We start from the raw sequence: 13,274 nt of genomic DNA, 5'->3' as shown, positions 1-13,274 counted from the left end.
ACCGATCGCCCTGGTCGAATGCGCTGTAACCCGAAAGGGAGGCGCCCACCCCTTCAGGGCATAGGCCTGAAGCACAATCCGTCGGATCCACCGAGAAAAGGTGGCCGACGAGACTACCAGGCCCCCTTGTAGGACCAGCCACCGACACGAACAGTGAGTCCGACTTCCGGAACGGAATCTTAGCAGATAAGTACACTCGTAGGGCCCGAATCACATCCAGAGGATGTAAAGTGGCCGCCTCCTTGCATTTCGGCCGAGGACATAAGGATGGAACAATGTCCACATCAACGTGAAAAGCCGAAACGACCTTGGGGAGAAAAGACACCACCTCATCCTTATGGATGACCAAGTAGGGAGCCTTGCAAGACAAGGCCGCCAGTTCAGACAAACACTCGTCTGATCGAGAGAATTGCTACCAGAAAAGAAAAAAAAAAAAAAAAAAAAAAAAAAAATCACAGTGGAGATGCCCACGCTGAGCCATGGCCACGTGACAACGTAGACCTTCCTGGGCTTGAACCCAGAGTCAATGCATGAAGGGCAGGAACTCTAGCGCTGAGCTAAACCTGCTCTCTTTTTGTGACAGTCAACAAAAACCCTCCCGAATATCCACAAAGGGAGCATGCAGAAGTCCCATGGGGGTAGTGGAAGGGGCCACATGCCAGACCCCCAGAACAGACGTACGCACCAAGGAGTGCGACGCCAAGGCTCATTGAAAGTAACAGCCAGAGCAGAAGACTGACTCCTAACTGTACTAAAGGCGAGAGCCTGATCCACTCCCAGCTGTAAGAAAAAAAAAAAAAAAAAAAAAAAAAAAAAAGACAGCAGAATCCTGGCCACCACGTATGTACGAGGGTGCCATTTCACGTATGATGTAAAGCCTACGTGAGGTAGACTTCCGTGCAGGCAGCACGGTAGAGACCACCGAGCTCAATAGACCTCGGGCCTTCAGCCCCAGGCTCTCAACAGCCACGCCGCTAAGCCAGTGGCTGTAAAAACAGGGTGGAAGATTGGACCCTGTAACAGAAGATCAACCCCCAGGGGAAGACGCTAGGGGGCATCTGCCACCAGACGCACCAGGTCCGCGTACTAGGAGCGACGCGGCCAATCTGGGGAAATCAGGATTGATAGAATCCCTCGGCTTCCACTCTGCGCAGCAGGCGAGGAAGAAGCTACCGAGGAGGGAAGGTTTAAATTAGGCGATAGTCACCAAGGAGCCACCAACGCGCCTGCCCACGGGTCCCTTGACCTGGCCAAAAACATGGCACCTTCCGGTTGAGGCGGGACACTAGAAGGTCCACGCCTGGAGTGCCCCACTTTCGGCACAGACACTAAAAACCCCTGCGGGTGGAGAGACCACTCTCCTTGGTCTAGCGCGGTCCGACTTAGGAGTCGGCTCGCCAATTCCGAATGTACACGGCCGATAGAGCCGGAACGGACCTTTCGGCCCACCGAAGGATGTGCGCGACCTTCGTCGCAACAGAACTCTGTGTGCCTCCCTGATGGTCGACGTACGCCCCAGCGTCGTCGGACAGGGTCCTGAATGGTCGGCCCAGTAGATCCAGGGACCACCAGGCAATGCAAAGCTTGATCCAGAACATCGATTGGTAGGTGGGACTCCACCTGAGTCCAGCGCCCCAGGGATGACTGGGTGCCCCCAAAAAAACCCTCCCTAACTGGAGAGGCCGGCATCCGTCGCGACCACTGTCCAGCGACATGGCAGAAACGACTTCCCGGCCTGAAGCACCAGAAACGTCAGCCACCACACCAGGGACCAGTTGACTCAACTGAACCTGGTAATCCAGAGATGACGGAAGCTTGTCCTCACGTGACAACAGTTCCCTCTGTGGCACCCTGGCGTGGAATTGGGCATACGGAACCGCCTCGAAAGAGGCCGACAGACCCAGAACCCTCATGCAGAATCGCAGAGATGACCACTACTAGGTCGACAACTGCTGTCCAGGACTAATCCCAGGAATTCCAGTCCCTGAGACGGAATCCCCTATTTTGTAAACGCTATAAATTTTGCGCAAACCAACCGATAAACGATTATTGCGATTTTTTTTACCAAAAATAGGTAGAAGAATACGTATCGGCCTAAACTGAGGGAAAAAAAAATTGTTATATATGTTTTTGGGGGATATTTATTACAGCAAAAAGTAAAAAATATTGAATTTTTTTCAAAATTGTCGCTCTATTTTTGTTTATAGCGCAAAAAATAAAAACCGCAGAGGTGATCAAATACCACCAAAAGAAAGCTCTATTTGTGGGGAAAAAAGGACGCCAATTTTGTTTGGGAGTCACGTCGCACGACCGCGCAATTGTCTGTAAAAGCGACGCAGTCCCGAACTGTAAAAACCCCTTGGGTCTTTAGCCAGCATATTGGTCCGGGGCTTAAGTGGTTAAGAGGCTGGGCGGGACTGACGTTTTGACGTCATTTCCGCCCAGCAAAGCTATGAGGACGGGTGGGGGCCATCTTGCCCTCACTCAAGTCCTCACACACCAGGCAGCAGCATCCGATCTCCTCCACCGCTACCCGACGGCTCCGGTAAGCGGCGCGGAAGAGCGGCGGGAGCCCCCCTCTCCCGCCACAGATAACGGAGATTCCGCCGCGGAGACCGCCGTTATCGTTTACACGGCCGCCCACTGTAAAGATGGATACCTCAGTTGTGGCAGCAGCTGCTGCCGTTAACGAGATATCCATCTTTAAAAACAGGACGTACATATACAGTGGGCGGTCGGGAAGTGGTTAAGGGTGGACATTAACTCCCCACACAAGGACGGAGTTTCCTTTAGGACATTGCCTGTGCAATCCGCACAAAGGGATTTTTTCCAAGTCTCGCTCAGCTTCTCTTTACAAATAGGACATCTCCTTTTCACTGTTGGAGCAGAGCCTTTCCCCTGTAAAGTAGACAAAACACGGATGCACGCTAAGAATACCATATTCTGGTGAAAAAAACACCAACACCCAGGTGCACTTAGGAAAAAAAACGCTCCCTGTGCCCTGCAAGCAAAACACCACCACCACATACAGACCCCCAACTAGGCAACAAATCATTTCACAGTAAGTGACCAGCCCAGGGAGGTGGGGGGGGGGGGTAAGGGAGAGATGGATGAGGTAACCCCCCCCCCCCCGCTGGAGATACAGGCACCGGGTAGTAAAAGGACCTCGCCTTACTGGTGCCTTGACTTGCCCCCTTTTACGCATCCTCCATTGCAGAGTGCATAGCGGTCGCGTGCTATAGATGGGATACGGTTCCGGATTCAAAAACGCCGCTGCGCTGATCCAGAACCGGAAATACCCATCCTGAATGCACCAGGTGACCCTGCCTTCCCCCCTGCGTCGGAAACGACGTCATGCGCCGACCCGGAAGCGCAGCCACTTCCTGCATCTGCAGGCGCGTCCGAGGCCCTCCTCGGACGCCAGGGCCTGTAAAGTTTACCGGGCCCCGCCAAATGGAAAAACCGTACAGGCTCTCCCCAAGCACAGAAGGGGGAGAAGGAGCCCACGGGACCAGGACACAGCGCGGCAAGTGGGAGGGTCAGCTCCATAGACAAAATGGTAAGCGAGAACCCACGTCTCCCAGGCAATACCTGAAAGATCATGGCCCCTCCCCGGAGGTGTTCCTCCAGCTGGAGGAAACACAAAAAACTGAGGATTGTGATGGAAAGGCCTCCTTTTGAAGTTTGGATGGAGGAGGAGTTTCCTGTGGAGGGAGGAGCCATGATCTCTCAGGTGCTGTCCTGAAAGCCGTCTTGGAAAAATACAATATTTTTTACTTGTTGCTATAATAAAATAGCCCCATTTTTTTTTTCTCAGTCTAGGCTGATACGTATTCTTCTACATATTTTTGGTAAAAAAAAAAAAAAAATTATAATATAATATATATATATATATACACACACACACACACACACACATATACACACACACACACACACACTTTAAGCGACTGGTTTGCACCAAAGTTATAGCGCCTACAAAATAGGGGACAGACTATTATTATTTACTAGTAATGGCAGCGATTTTTATTGGGACTGCGACATTATGGCAGACACCATTCACATTTATACTGCGATCAGTGCTATAAATATGCACCAATTACTGTATAAATGTGACTGGCAGGGAAGGGGTTAACACTAGGGGGTGAGGAAGGGGTTAAATGTGTACCCTGCATAGTGTTTCTAACTGTGGGGGAAGGGGACTGACTGGGGGAGGTGACCGACCTGTGTCCCTATGTACAAGAGACACAGATCGGTCTCCTCTCTCCCTAACAGGACGTGGATCTGTGTTTACACACACAAAAAAAAAAAAAAAAAAAGCTCTATTTGTGGGAACAAAATTATACAAATTTAGTTTGGGTACAGTGTAGCACGACCGCGCAATTGTCATTCAAAGTGCAACGGCGCTGAAAATTGGTCTGGGCAGGAAGGTGTATAAGTGTCCTGTATGGAAGTGGTTAAACAGACCACTCATTGGCTGGATAGCTGCTGGTCCTGCCGACCCCGGGTCCCACCCACCTCCGACATCGCTGAATTTGTCAGCTCCTCTCTCCATACAGTTTAACACACCGCGGCACTGCAATGAGCAGTTTCCCACCGTAACACTATCGGCTGTGAAACCTGCCATTGCCAAATAAAAAATAATAAATAAAATAAAAATTATAAACATTTAATTTGGGTACAGTGTCGCATGACCGCGCAATTGTCATTCAAAGTGTGACAGCGCTGAAAGCTGAAAAATGGCTTGGGCAGGAAGGGGGTGAAAGTGCCCTGTATTGGGGTGGTTAAATTGGAATCAGTGGGAAGAATACCAATTAGATTGGTGGAGGTGTCTTTGATCTGTAACAGCTCTTGGTGTCAATATCCACGTTTAAGAGACCTTCGGATTTCAAGTCACCATTTTGATTTGTTTGTTTGTTTCTATGCATAAAATACTTTTTTCACTCATCAATATTAACATTAATTTTATTTAAAGCGGAGGTTCACCCTAAATATGAAGTTCGTCTGACTCATAGCAGCAGCATAAATATATGTGCGATCTATCGGGTTTTTTTTTCGTAGGTCAATGTTTACCTTTATAATTGTGGATTCATGCTCATTTTGTTTAGGGGAATCGGCTAGTTTTTTTTTAAATCAAAGCTGTACTTGCCGTTGTAGAGAGCGATCTTCTCCGCCGCTTCCGGGTATGGTGTTCGGGACTGGGCATTCCTATTTTGATTGACAGTCTTCCGAAAGGCTTCCGACGGTCGCATCCATCGTGTCACGAGTAGCCGAAAGAAGCCGAACGTCGGTGCGGCTCTATACGGCGCCTGCGCACCGACGTTCGGCTACTTTCGGAAAATCGTGACGCGATGGATGCGACCGTCGGAAGACTGTCAATCAAGTAGGAACGCCCAGTCCCGGAAGCGGCGGAGAAGATCGCTCTCTAAAATGGTAAGTACAGCTTCGATAAAAAAAAAAAAAAAAAAACTAGCAGATTCCCCCTAGACAAAAGGAGCATCAATCCAAGGTTAAAAAATGTCATTTCCGGGTGAACCTCCACTTTAAGTCGCCATTTTAAGTAAGGGAACACAGGTGTCCTCGTCCTGTGTAAATTCAGTCTGTACCTGAAAGAAGCAGCATTGTTTTTTTTTATAGCAGCAATCTAATACACTAACGGGGCGTGTAGCTTACACGTCACCCGTTGTCATGGTAATGTGGATGTGTTGACGGTGCTGCTCGCCGTCAACACAGCGCATGCGCGAGATTATGCGGTGCATCATGGGAGGCTCGCATCACTGCATCCAGGAAGTCTTTGCTTGTGGGCTTCACAATGCCCACAAGCAAGATGGAGAACGCCTGGATGTTATTTTAAAAGTTCTTCTTTAGGACAGAAAACGAGGCAATACGATTTGAATCGGCTAGCAAGTGAGTGTGAATTTGTAATATGTTTTACTATGCATTCAACCTAACAGCTAAAAATCGTTAAACCACGGGCCCCCCGCTTTAACCACCCTTTCACGCCGACAGAATGGCACATCCACGTACATGGCTCTTTAAGCCCAGCCGTGGGGTCGCCGCCGCGTGCACGCGACCCGGTCCGAAGCTCCGTGACCGCGGGACCCGATTGCCAATGGAGTCCCGCGATCAGTCCCCGGAGCTGAAGAACGAGGAGAGCCGTGTGTAAACACAGCTTCCCCGTTCTTCACTGTGGCACTGTCATTGATCGTGTGTTCCCTGTTATAGGGAAACATGATCAATGATGTCACACGTCCAGCCCCTACAGTTAGAAACACATATGAGGTCACACTTAACCCCTTCAGCGCTCCCTAGTGGTTAACTCCCTAACTGCAATTGTCATTTTCACAGTAAACCATGCATTTTTATAGCATTTTTTGCTGTGAAAATTACAAATGTCCCAAAAATGTCCGATGTGTCCGCCATAATGTTGCGGTCACGGGAAAAAAATAAATAAATAAATAAAATAAAAAAAGAATAAAAACAACGATCCCCTATTTTGTAGCACTATAAATTTTGTGCAAACCAATCGATAAACGCTTATTGCGGATTTTTTTTACCAAAAATAGGCAGAAGAATACGTATCGGCTTAAACTGAGGGGAACATTTTTTTATTTATTTTTTTTTTATAGATTTTTGGGGGGATATTGATTTTAGCAAAAAAATATTGTTTTTTTTTTCAAAATTGTCGCTCTATTTTTGTTTATATCGCAAAAAATAAAAACCGCAGAGTGATCAAATACCACCAAAAGAAAGCTCTATTTGTGTAAAAAAAAAAAAAAAAAAAAAAAAAAAAAAAAAAAGGGGACACCAATTTTGTTTGGGAGCCACGTTGCACGACCGCGCAATTGTCTGGTAAAGCGACGCAGTGCCGAATCGAAAAACCTGGCCGGGTCCTTTAGCTGCATTTTGGTCCGGGTCTTAAGTGGTTAGGAGACCTTCGGATTTCAAGTCACCATTTAGATTTGTTTGTTTCTATGCATAAAATACTTTTTTCACTCATCAATATTAACATTTTATTTAAGTAGCACAGTTTATTTTTTAATTTATGGTGTGTGTATATATATATATATATCTCTCAAATGTAAAACTGTTATACGGTCACCTACATTTTTAATACTAGTCACACATCGACATTTTTTATTTTTTTTTACAAAAAATAAAAAAAATGTATTATCATACAAACCGACAGTACAGGTATACAATAAATTGTTATAGCATACAGAGCTAATCTGGACCCGAAAGCCCTCACCCGGATGGGGGAAACATGAGCCGTGACTGTACGCTTTATTCAAATAAAGTGAAAAGAGTCCTTAGGACCAGATAGTCTATAACCCAAGCCATGCCCGGGTGTCTGTAAACCTGCAGTATGAGTGTACAATACACAACAGTAGGGGAGGGGGGAGAGGGAGAGAAATAAAAAAAAAAAGCAGAGCGAGGAGAGGAGTAGAAGGCCAAGAGAGGAAAAGAAGGAGAGTAGGAGGTCCACGGGGTGCGCGCAGGAGGGGTCTTACAATGAAAGTAATGCAGTATCAAACCTAGAAGGGTGGTAGTATGTAATCCAGGGCTGCCAAACACTAAGAAACGGGTCATGCGTGTCAGAAAGGGCAGCCGTTAGTTTCTCGTTAAAGTGGAGTTCCACCCATAAATATAACATTATATCAGTAGTTTTTTTTTAGATGCCTTCAAAGTGTTGTTGCTAGGCAGAATAGTTAATCTTCCCTCTTCCTGCACCTAGGTGCTTAAGCTTCCTAACCTACACCGCACAGACTCCTGGGAATGTAGTGGGTGTAACTTTCCAGGAGTCTGTGCACTCCCCAATCTCGAAGAATCATGTGACTTGGACAGTACAGGTGCTGAAACCTGATCTGAAAACTATTGCATTGCTTGTGCAGCACTGAGCATGTGCGAGATCTGCAAGGCTGAAATCCAAGAAGTCATACAGTCTGGCTTCATGATGCCCACACTTAAGATGGCCCCAGTCAATTTCTATTTTATAAAGTGTCTAAATGCTGTAACAACCTAACAAAACGGACCTTAGTTTACAGACTAACTTTACTAGAATACATTAAGCTTGTGTATTACAGGGGTATTTATATTTAAAAAGTGAAATTGTGGCCGGAACTCCGCTTTAACCATGACATCGTTCAGGTGGTTCTTGATTACCTCAAAGCTAAGTGTGGGGGTTTTCCATGCTCTCGCAATTGTCAACCTAGTTGCTGGGCTAGTTGCCTTTCTGGACGTAATAATTCCATAATGGGCTTACCAAGGAGAGCTACATAAGGGTCCCTTTTGACATTAATCTGAAATAGATTGCGGAGGAGTGTAGATATTCATTTTTTTGATAGTGCTGTATATTTGCATTTGATCGATACACACACACACACACACACACACACACACTTATGAAGGCACACCGGCTAATCCATGGAGGATACAACAGTGACAGAGTGTAGAGAACACACCGATATGTAGACATAGAACACTATGGGGTTGATTTACTAAAAAGGAAAATAGACTGAGTATATGAGGTGACACTATTTCACTGTGCAAAGAATACCCAAGAACATGCAAGGGGAAATAAAATACATTTAAAAAAAATAAATGCATTTTTGCTTACACGATTGGATGTTGGAAGTTAGCAAAGCTTCCCCTCATTTACCAAGCTCTGGGGCAAATGTCCTTGCAGAGTGCCCAGTCTATTTGCCTTTATAAATCCATCTCAATAGGGTTGAGTTACTAAAAGGCAGACAGACTGCACCTTGCAAACGTAGTTGCGATCTGCAAATCAACCGCATGGATACAGAACACGGAATATAGATATACAGATGATTACAGACCATATACATGGAGTAGATATAGGAAGTGGTGTGTGTGTGTGTGGGGGGCACATGGGCCCAGCAGTGCTAGCTAGGCTTCGCAGTCATTTATTCAACTGACAATAGTATTTAAATAAATCAAGTTTTTGCGATGTGTGTGTGATATGGTGGGGATCAGTAATTTCCTATAAATAGGAGTTATAGAGGCGAAGGGGGGGTCCCTGTCACACACAGGCAGGCCTCTGTAGGGAGGGGGGATTCCATAGAGGACAGGGTGGCACGAACCCAGAATAGCCCTCACCTTCCATGTGCCCAGGCCCAGGATGGGCATCTTGGCCCCGTTGCGAAGCTCCACAAACAGCGGTCCCTTCATGTCTTCAGCAGCTCTCAGATGACTGACTGACTTGCTCAATCTGCAACGGCTCTTTGCAAAAACCAGCCGCTGGGAGGATTCCTATTGGCGGAGGACGAGAATGAGACGACGCTGATTTGAGGGTGTGTGTGATGGGCGGGAAACTGGCCCTTCCTTCAGGCGGACGTGGGATGGTTGCGACTTTAACCCGCTCTGTGTCAGTTGTGTGCAACGTATAACTCCCCTACCTCACCCCCATGTAGCTGCCATTACCTAAAGCCTGGCTGTACCCAGATTTCCCCTCACTTGTGTTGGAGACACCTTTACCCAGACAGGATGAGGAGGAATCTCTCCAAAAGACTTCTGACAGCAATAAAATCCTGACAGGCGTTCAAATTCTTCCTCAGTCTATCCAAAACTAAGATGAACAAGTATTGTGTGTCCATCCATTCCATACACTGTAAGGGCCATTCAAAGAGCAAAGCCGCGTTCTGTGCACTTTTCCTGCAATCAAAACACACTGGGTGAGCAATGCGGTCCTCACTGGCTCTCACGCCGCGTACACACGGTCGTTTTTCGGCATGAAAAAAAATGACATTTTCAGCATGTCCAAAAAACTACGTTTTTCCAACTTCATCATTAAAAACGATGTTGCCCACACACCATTGTTTTAGAAAAATGATGAACAAAGCGCGGTGACGTACAACACGTACGACGGCACTCTGAAGGGGAAGTTCTATTCGCCTTTGGGCTGTTTTTAGCTGATTCCGTGTTAGTAAAAGACGATTCGCGCTTTTTTGTCTGTTACAGCGTGATGAACGTGCTTACTCCATTATGAACGGTAGTTTTACCACAACGAGCGCTCCCGTCTCATAACTTGCTTCTGAGCATGCGCGGGTTTAAAACGTCGTTTTAGCCCACACACGATCATTTTTTTCAACCCGAAAAACGGCATTTAAAAAAACGACATTAAGCCCTGGTTCACACTGGGTACGATTTGGCGGCAATTGTCGGCAATGGCACTGTCCTAATCAGTGCGACGCCACATCTGCGATTTCAAAAAGTAGTTCCTGTACTACTTTTTGCGATTTCGGGCCACGATTTACATTAAATTGCGCCGAAATCGCGGCCGCGAAGTCGCGGTAAAATCGCGATTTTACCGCGATTTCGCGATTTTGAATTCGCAGCAGTGTGAACCTAGGCTAAAAAATGCAGCATGTTCAAAAAAAAATGTTGTCGTTTTTCAGAAGCCAAAAAACGTCGTGAAGCCCACACACGATCATTTTAAATGACGTTTTTAAAAATGTCGTTTTTTTTCATGCCAAAAAACGACCGTGTGTACGCGGCATTAGCCTGAGAAATGATCCCTCACTATTCTGTGCTCCTGGAGAGGAGAGCAGTGACTGTCATCCACCAGCTCTCTACTCTGCCACCCACCCATCAGAGCTCCGGGCAGGAGAGGGCACAGAAGCAGCTGGCTCAGGCTCACAGCGACAATTGTCAGACAGGCATCTGGATGGATCCCAACATTATTGTCAGCATCTCTTCTCTTTTAACACCTTTTCACCTATATCAGATTGATGGCTAGGTGGTGGCTTTACCGTTCTAACTGGACATCATATGAGTTGGAGCGCAGGAATGAGCCCTGCTGCAAAGTATTGCAGCAAAAATTGTACTTACACGCCCCTGTTAAACAGGGGCAGAAAAATTAGGCCTTAGACACTGGTGCTGGTGCCACAACACTGCAACCCCTAACAGATACTCTAGTTGGAGCACAGAACGGGCCACTCATGCACGCCCGCAGGGGAGTGCAGCGCAGCAATCAGTGGTTCGCTGTAAGTAGATATTTGCCAGCACACCATGGATCATTAATTTCAACCAAACGGTTTGTATTCAAGAAAGATCACATCACAAAATAGTATAGTGCAACGTTTCGGAGCCACGCTTCGTCAGGCAGAGCTCAGGAACATGTGCAATGGGACTATGGACTGTGGGCAGTGGTGGGGGGTGTCCCTAATGACATAGGCTCTTTACCATTTGATCAGCTGTGTCCAATCACAGGAAATGCCAGTTATCAGCATTCCGCTCCTCACGCTGAAAGCAGGTGGGGAGAAGAAAGCCAATAAGCTGCTTTTCTCAGTGGGGACATCTGCACTGATAATTAGTGTCCTGATTATCAGTGCAACCCAATCAGTGATGCCTGTCAGTGCCTACCAGTGATGCCCGTAAGTGCCCATCAGTGTTTCCCCATCAGTTCTGCCTATCAGTGCCACCTATTAATGGCCACCAGAGTCGCCTATCAGTGCCCATAAGTGCTGCCTAGCAGTGCCAATAAGTGATGTCTATCAGTGCCCATCAGTGCTGCATACTAGTGCTTCCTCATCAGTCGCACTTTAGCAGTGTCAATCAGTACCGCCTATCAGTGCAGCCTCATTCGCGCATATCAATAAAGGAGAAATATTACTTATTTACCAAATTTTTTTTTTTTTTTATTGTTTAGCAAAAAAAAAACCTAGTGGTGATTAAATAGCACCAAAAGAAACCTCTACCTGTCTCAAAAAAGTATACACATTTTATTTGAGTACAGTGTTGCATGACCTCATCAGTTTAGGCCAATATATATTCTTCTACATATTTTTGGTAAAAAAAAAAAAAAAATCGCAATAAGCGTATATTGGTTGGTTTGCACAAAAGTCATCGCATTTACAAAATAGGGGATAGATTTATGGCATTTTTATTATTTTTATATTTGTTTTACTAGAAATGGTGGCGATCAGTGATTTTTGGAAGGACATTGCGGCAGACAGATCAGACACCTAACTGAAATTTTGACACTTTTTTGGGAACCAGTGACATATTTACAGTAATCAATACTAAAAATATGCACTGTTATTGTACTAATGACACTGGCAGGAAGGGGTTAACATCGGGGGCGATCAAGGGGTTAAATGTGTTCCCTGTTTGTGTTTTATAAAGCCTTGTACACACGATCCAACTTTATGGCCATAATTGTTTGACGGACGTGTTGTGTCGGATAATCTGACCGTGTGTATGCGCCATCAGACAATTATTGGCTGAATTAACGACAACAAAAGTTGGCTGTCCATGCTCACCAATTGTTGGGCAATAAATCAGTTACGTCGGTTTATCCTATCGTGTGTACGCAAGCCCGTCCAACTAAAATCCAAAGTACAAACACGCATGCTCAGAACCAATGCTAAACATCAGACAACAATAGCAGAAGTTGCCCAAAGGGTGGCGGTAAGGAGCTGAAAAATCACGTGGTTTGGTGAATGTTGGCTGAAAATGTTGGGCCGTGTGTATGCAGAACAAGTTCACGGCCAACACCCTTCGGCCCAAAATCCACGGAAAAGTTGGGTGGAAGTCCGATCGTGTGTACAAGGCTAAACTGTATGGTGGATGGTGTGACTGGGGAAAAACAGAGATCCATCTTCCTGCATAGCAGAAAGACAGGATCTGTGTGATTTCCCCTGTCAGAACGGAGATCTGCCTTGTCTAAACAGGCAGATCCTTGTTCTATCACTGTGGGGAATGATCGCAGGTGGTCAGCGGACATAGAGTTCGCCGGACCCGCTGATTGGCTCCCCCTGCTGGCCAATGAGAGCGCATGTGCCGCTGGCCCACAAAAGTGACTTCACGAGCCGACGTACAGCTACGGCGATTCGTGTGATCATGCCAACCTGCCGCAGTAGAATGACGGCAGCTGGTTGCCAAGCAGTTAAAGTACGACAGTGCTGAATGCTGAAATCTGACATGGGCAGGACGGGGGTGAAAGCGTCCAGTAAACAAGTGGTTAAAGCGGGGGTTCACCCTATCGACGGGAAAAATTTTTTTTTTTTTTTTTTTACCTTAAAATCAGGCATTGTAGCGCGAGCTACAGTATGCCTGTCCCGAATTTTTTCCCCCCATACTCACCTTGTAGTCGTCCATCGAAGATACCGGGGAATGGGCGTGCCTCTGGAGACGGAGGATGATTGACGGCCGGCTCTGGCGCGTCACGCTTCTCCGGAAATAGCCGAAATAGGCTTGGTCTTCACGACGCGTGCGCATAGCCTGTGCGCAGGCGCCGTGAAGAGCCGAGACCT

General features: G+C 46.7%; 1 protein-coding gene across 1 annotated transcript in view; it reads right to left on the bottom strand.

The window, feature by feature from the left end:
- LOC120932854 (aldo-keto reductase family 1 member B1-like) overlaps positions 1-9,251 on the bottom strand; it is a 61,480-nt gene extending 52,229 nt beyond the window's left edge. Inside the window, exon 1 of the mRNA XM_040345643.1 lies at positions 9,118-9,251. Within this exon, the coding sequence (XP_040201577.1) occupies positions 9,118-9,189 (72 nt within the window). The 5' untranslated portion in view covers positions 9,190-9,251. The remainder of the gene's footprint in view (positions 1-9,117) is intronic.
- Positions 9,252-13,274: the final 4,023 nt, after the last annotated feature.

This window comes from Rana temporaria, chromosome 3 (assembly GCF_905171775.1).
Source record: "Rana temporaria chromosome 3, aRanTem1.1, whole genome shotgun sequence".
Lineage (NCBI taxonomy): Eukaryota > Metazoa > Chordata > Amphibia > Anura > Ranidae > Rana > Rana temporaria.
The sequence above is the reverse complement of the archived record's forward strand: the minus strand, read 5'-3'. Positions and strand labels throughout refer to the sequence as shown.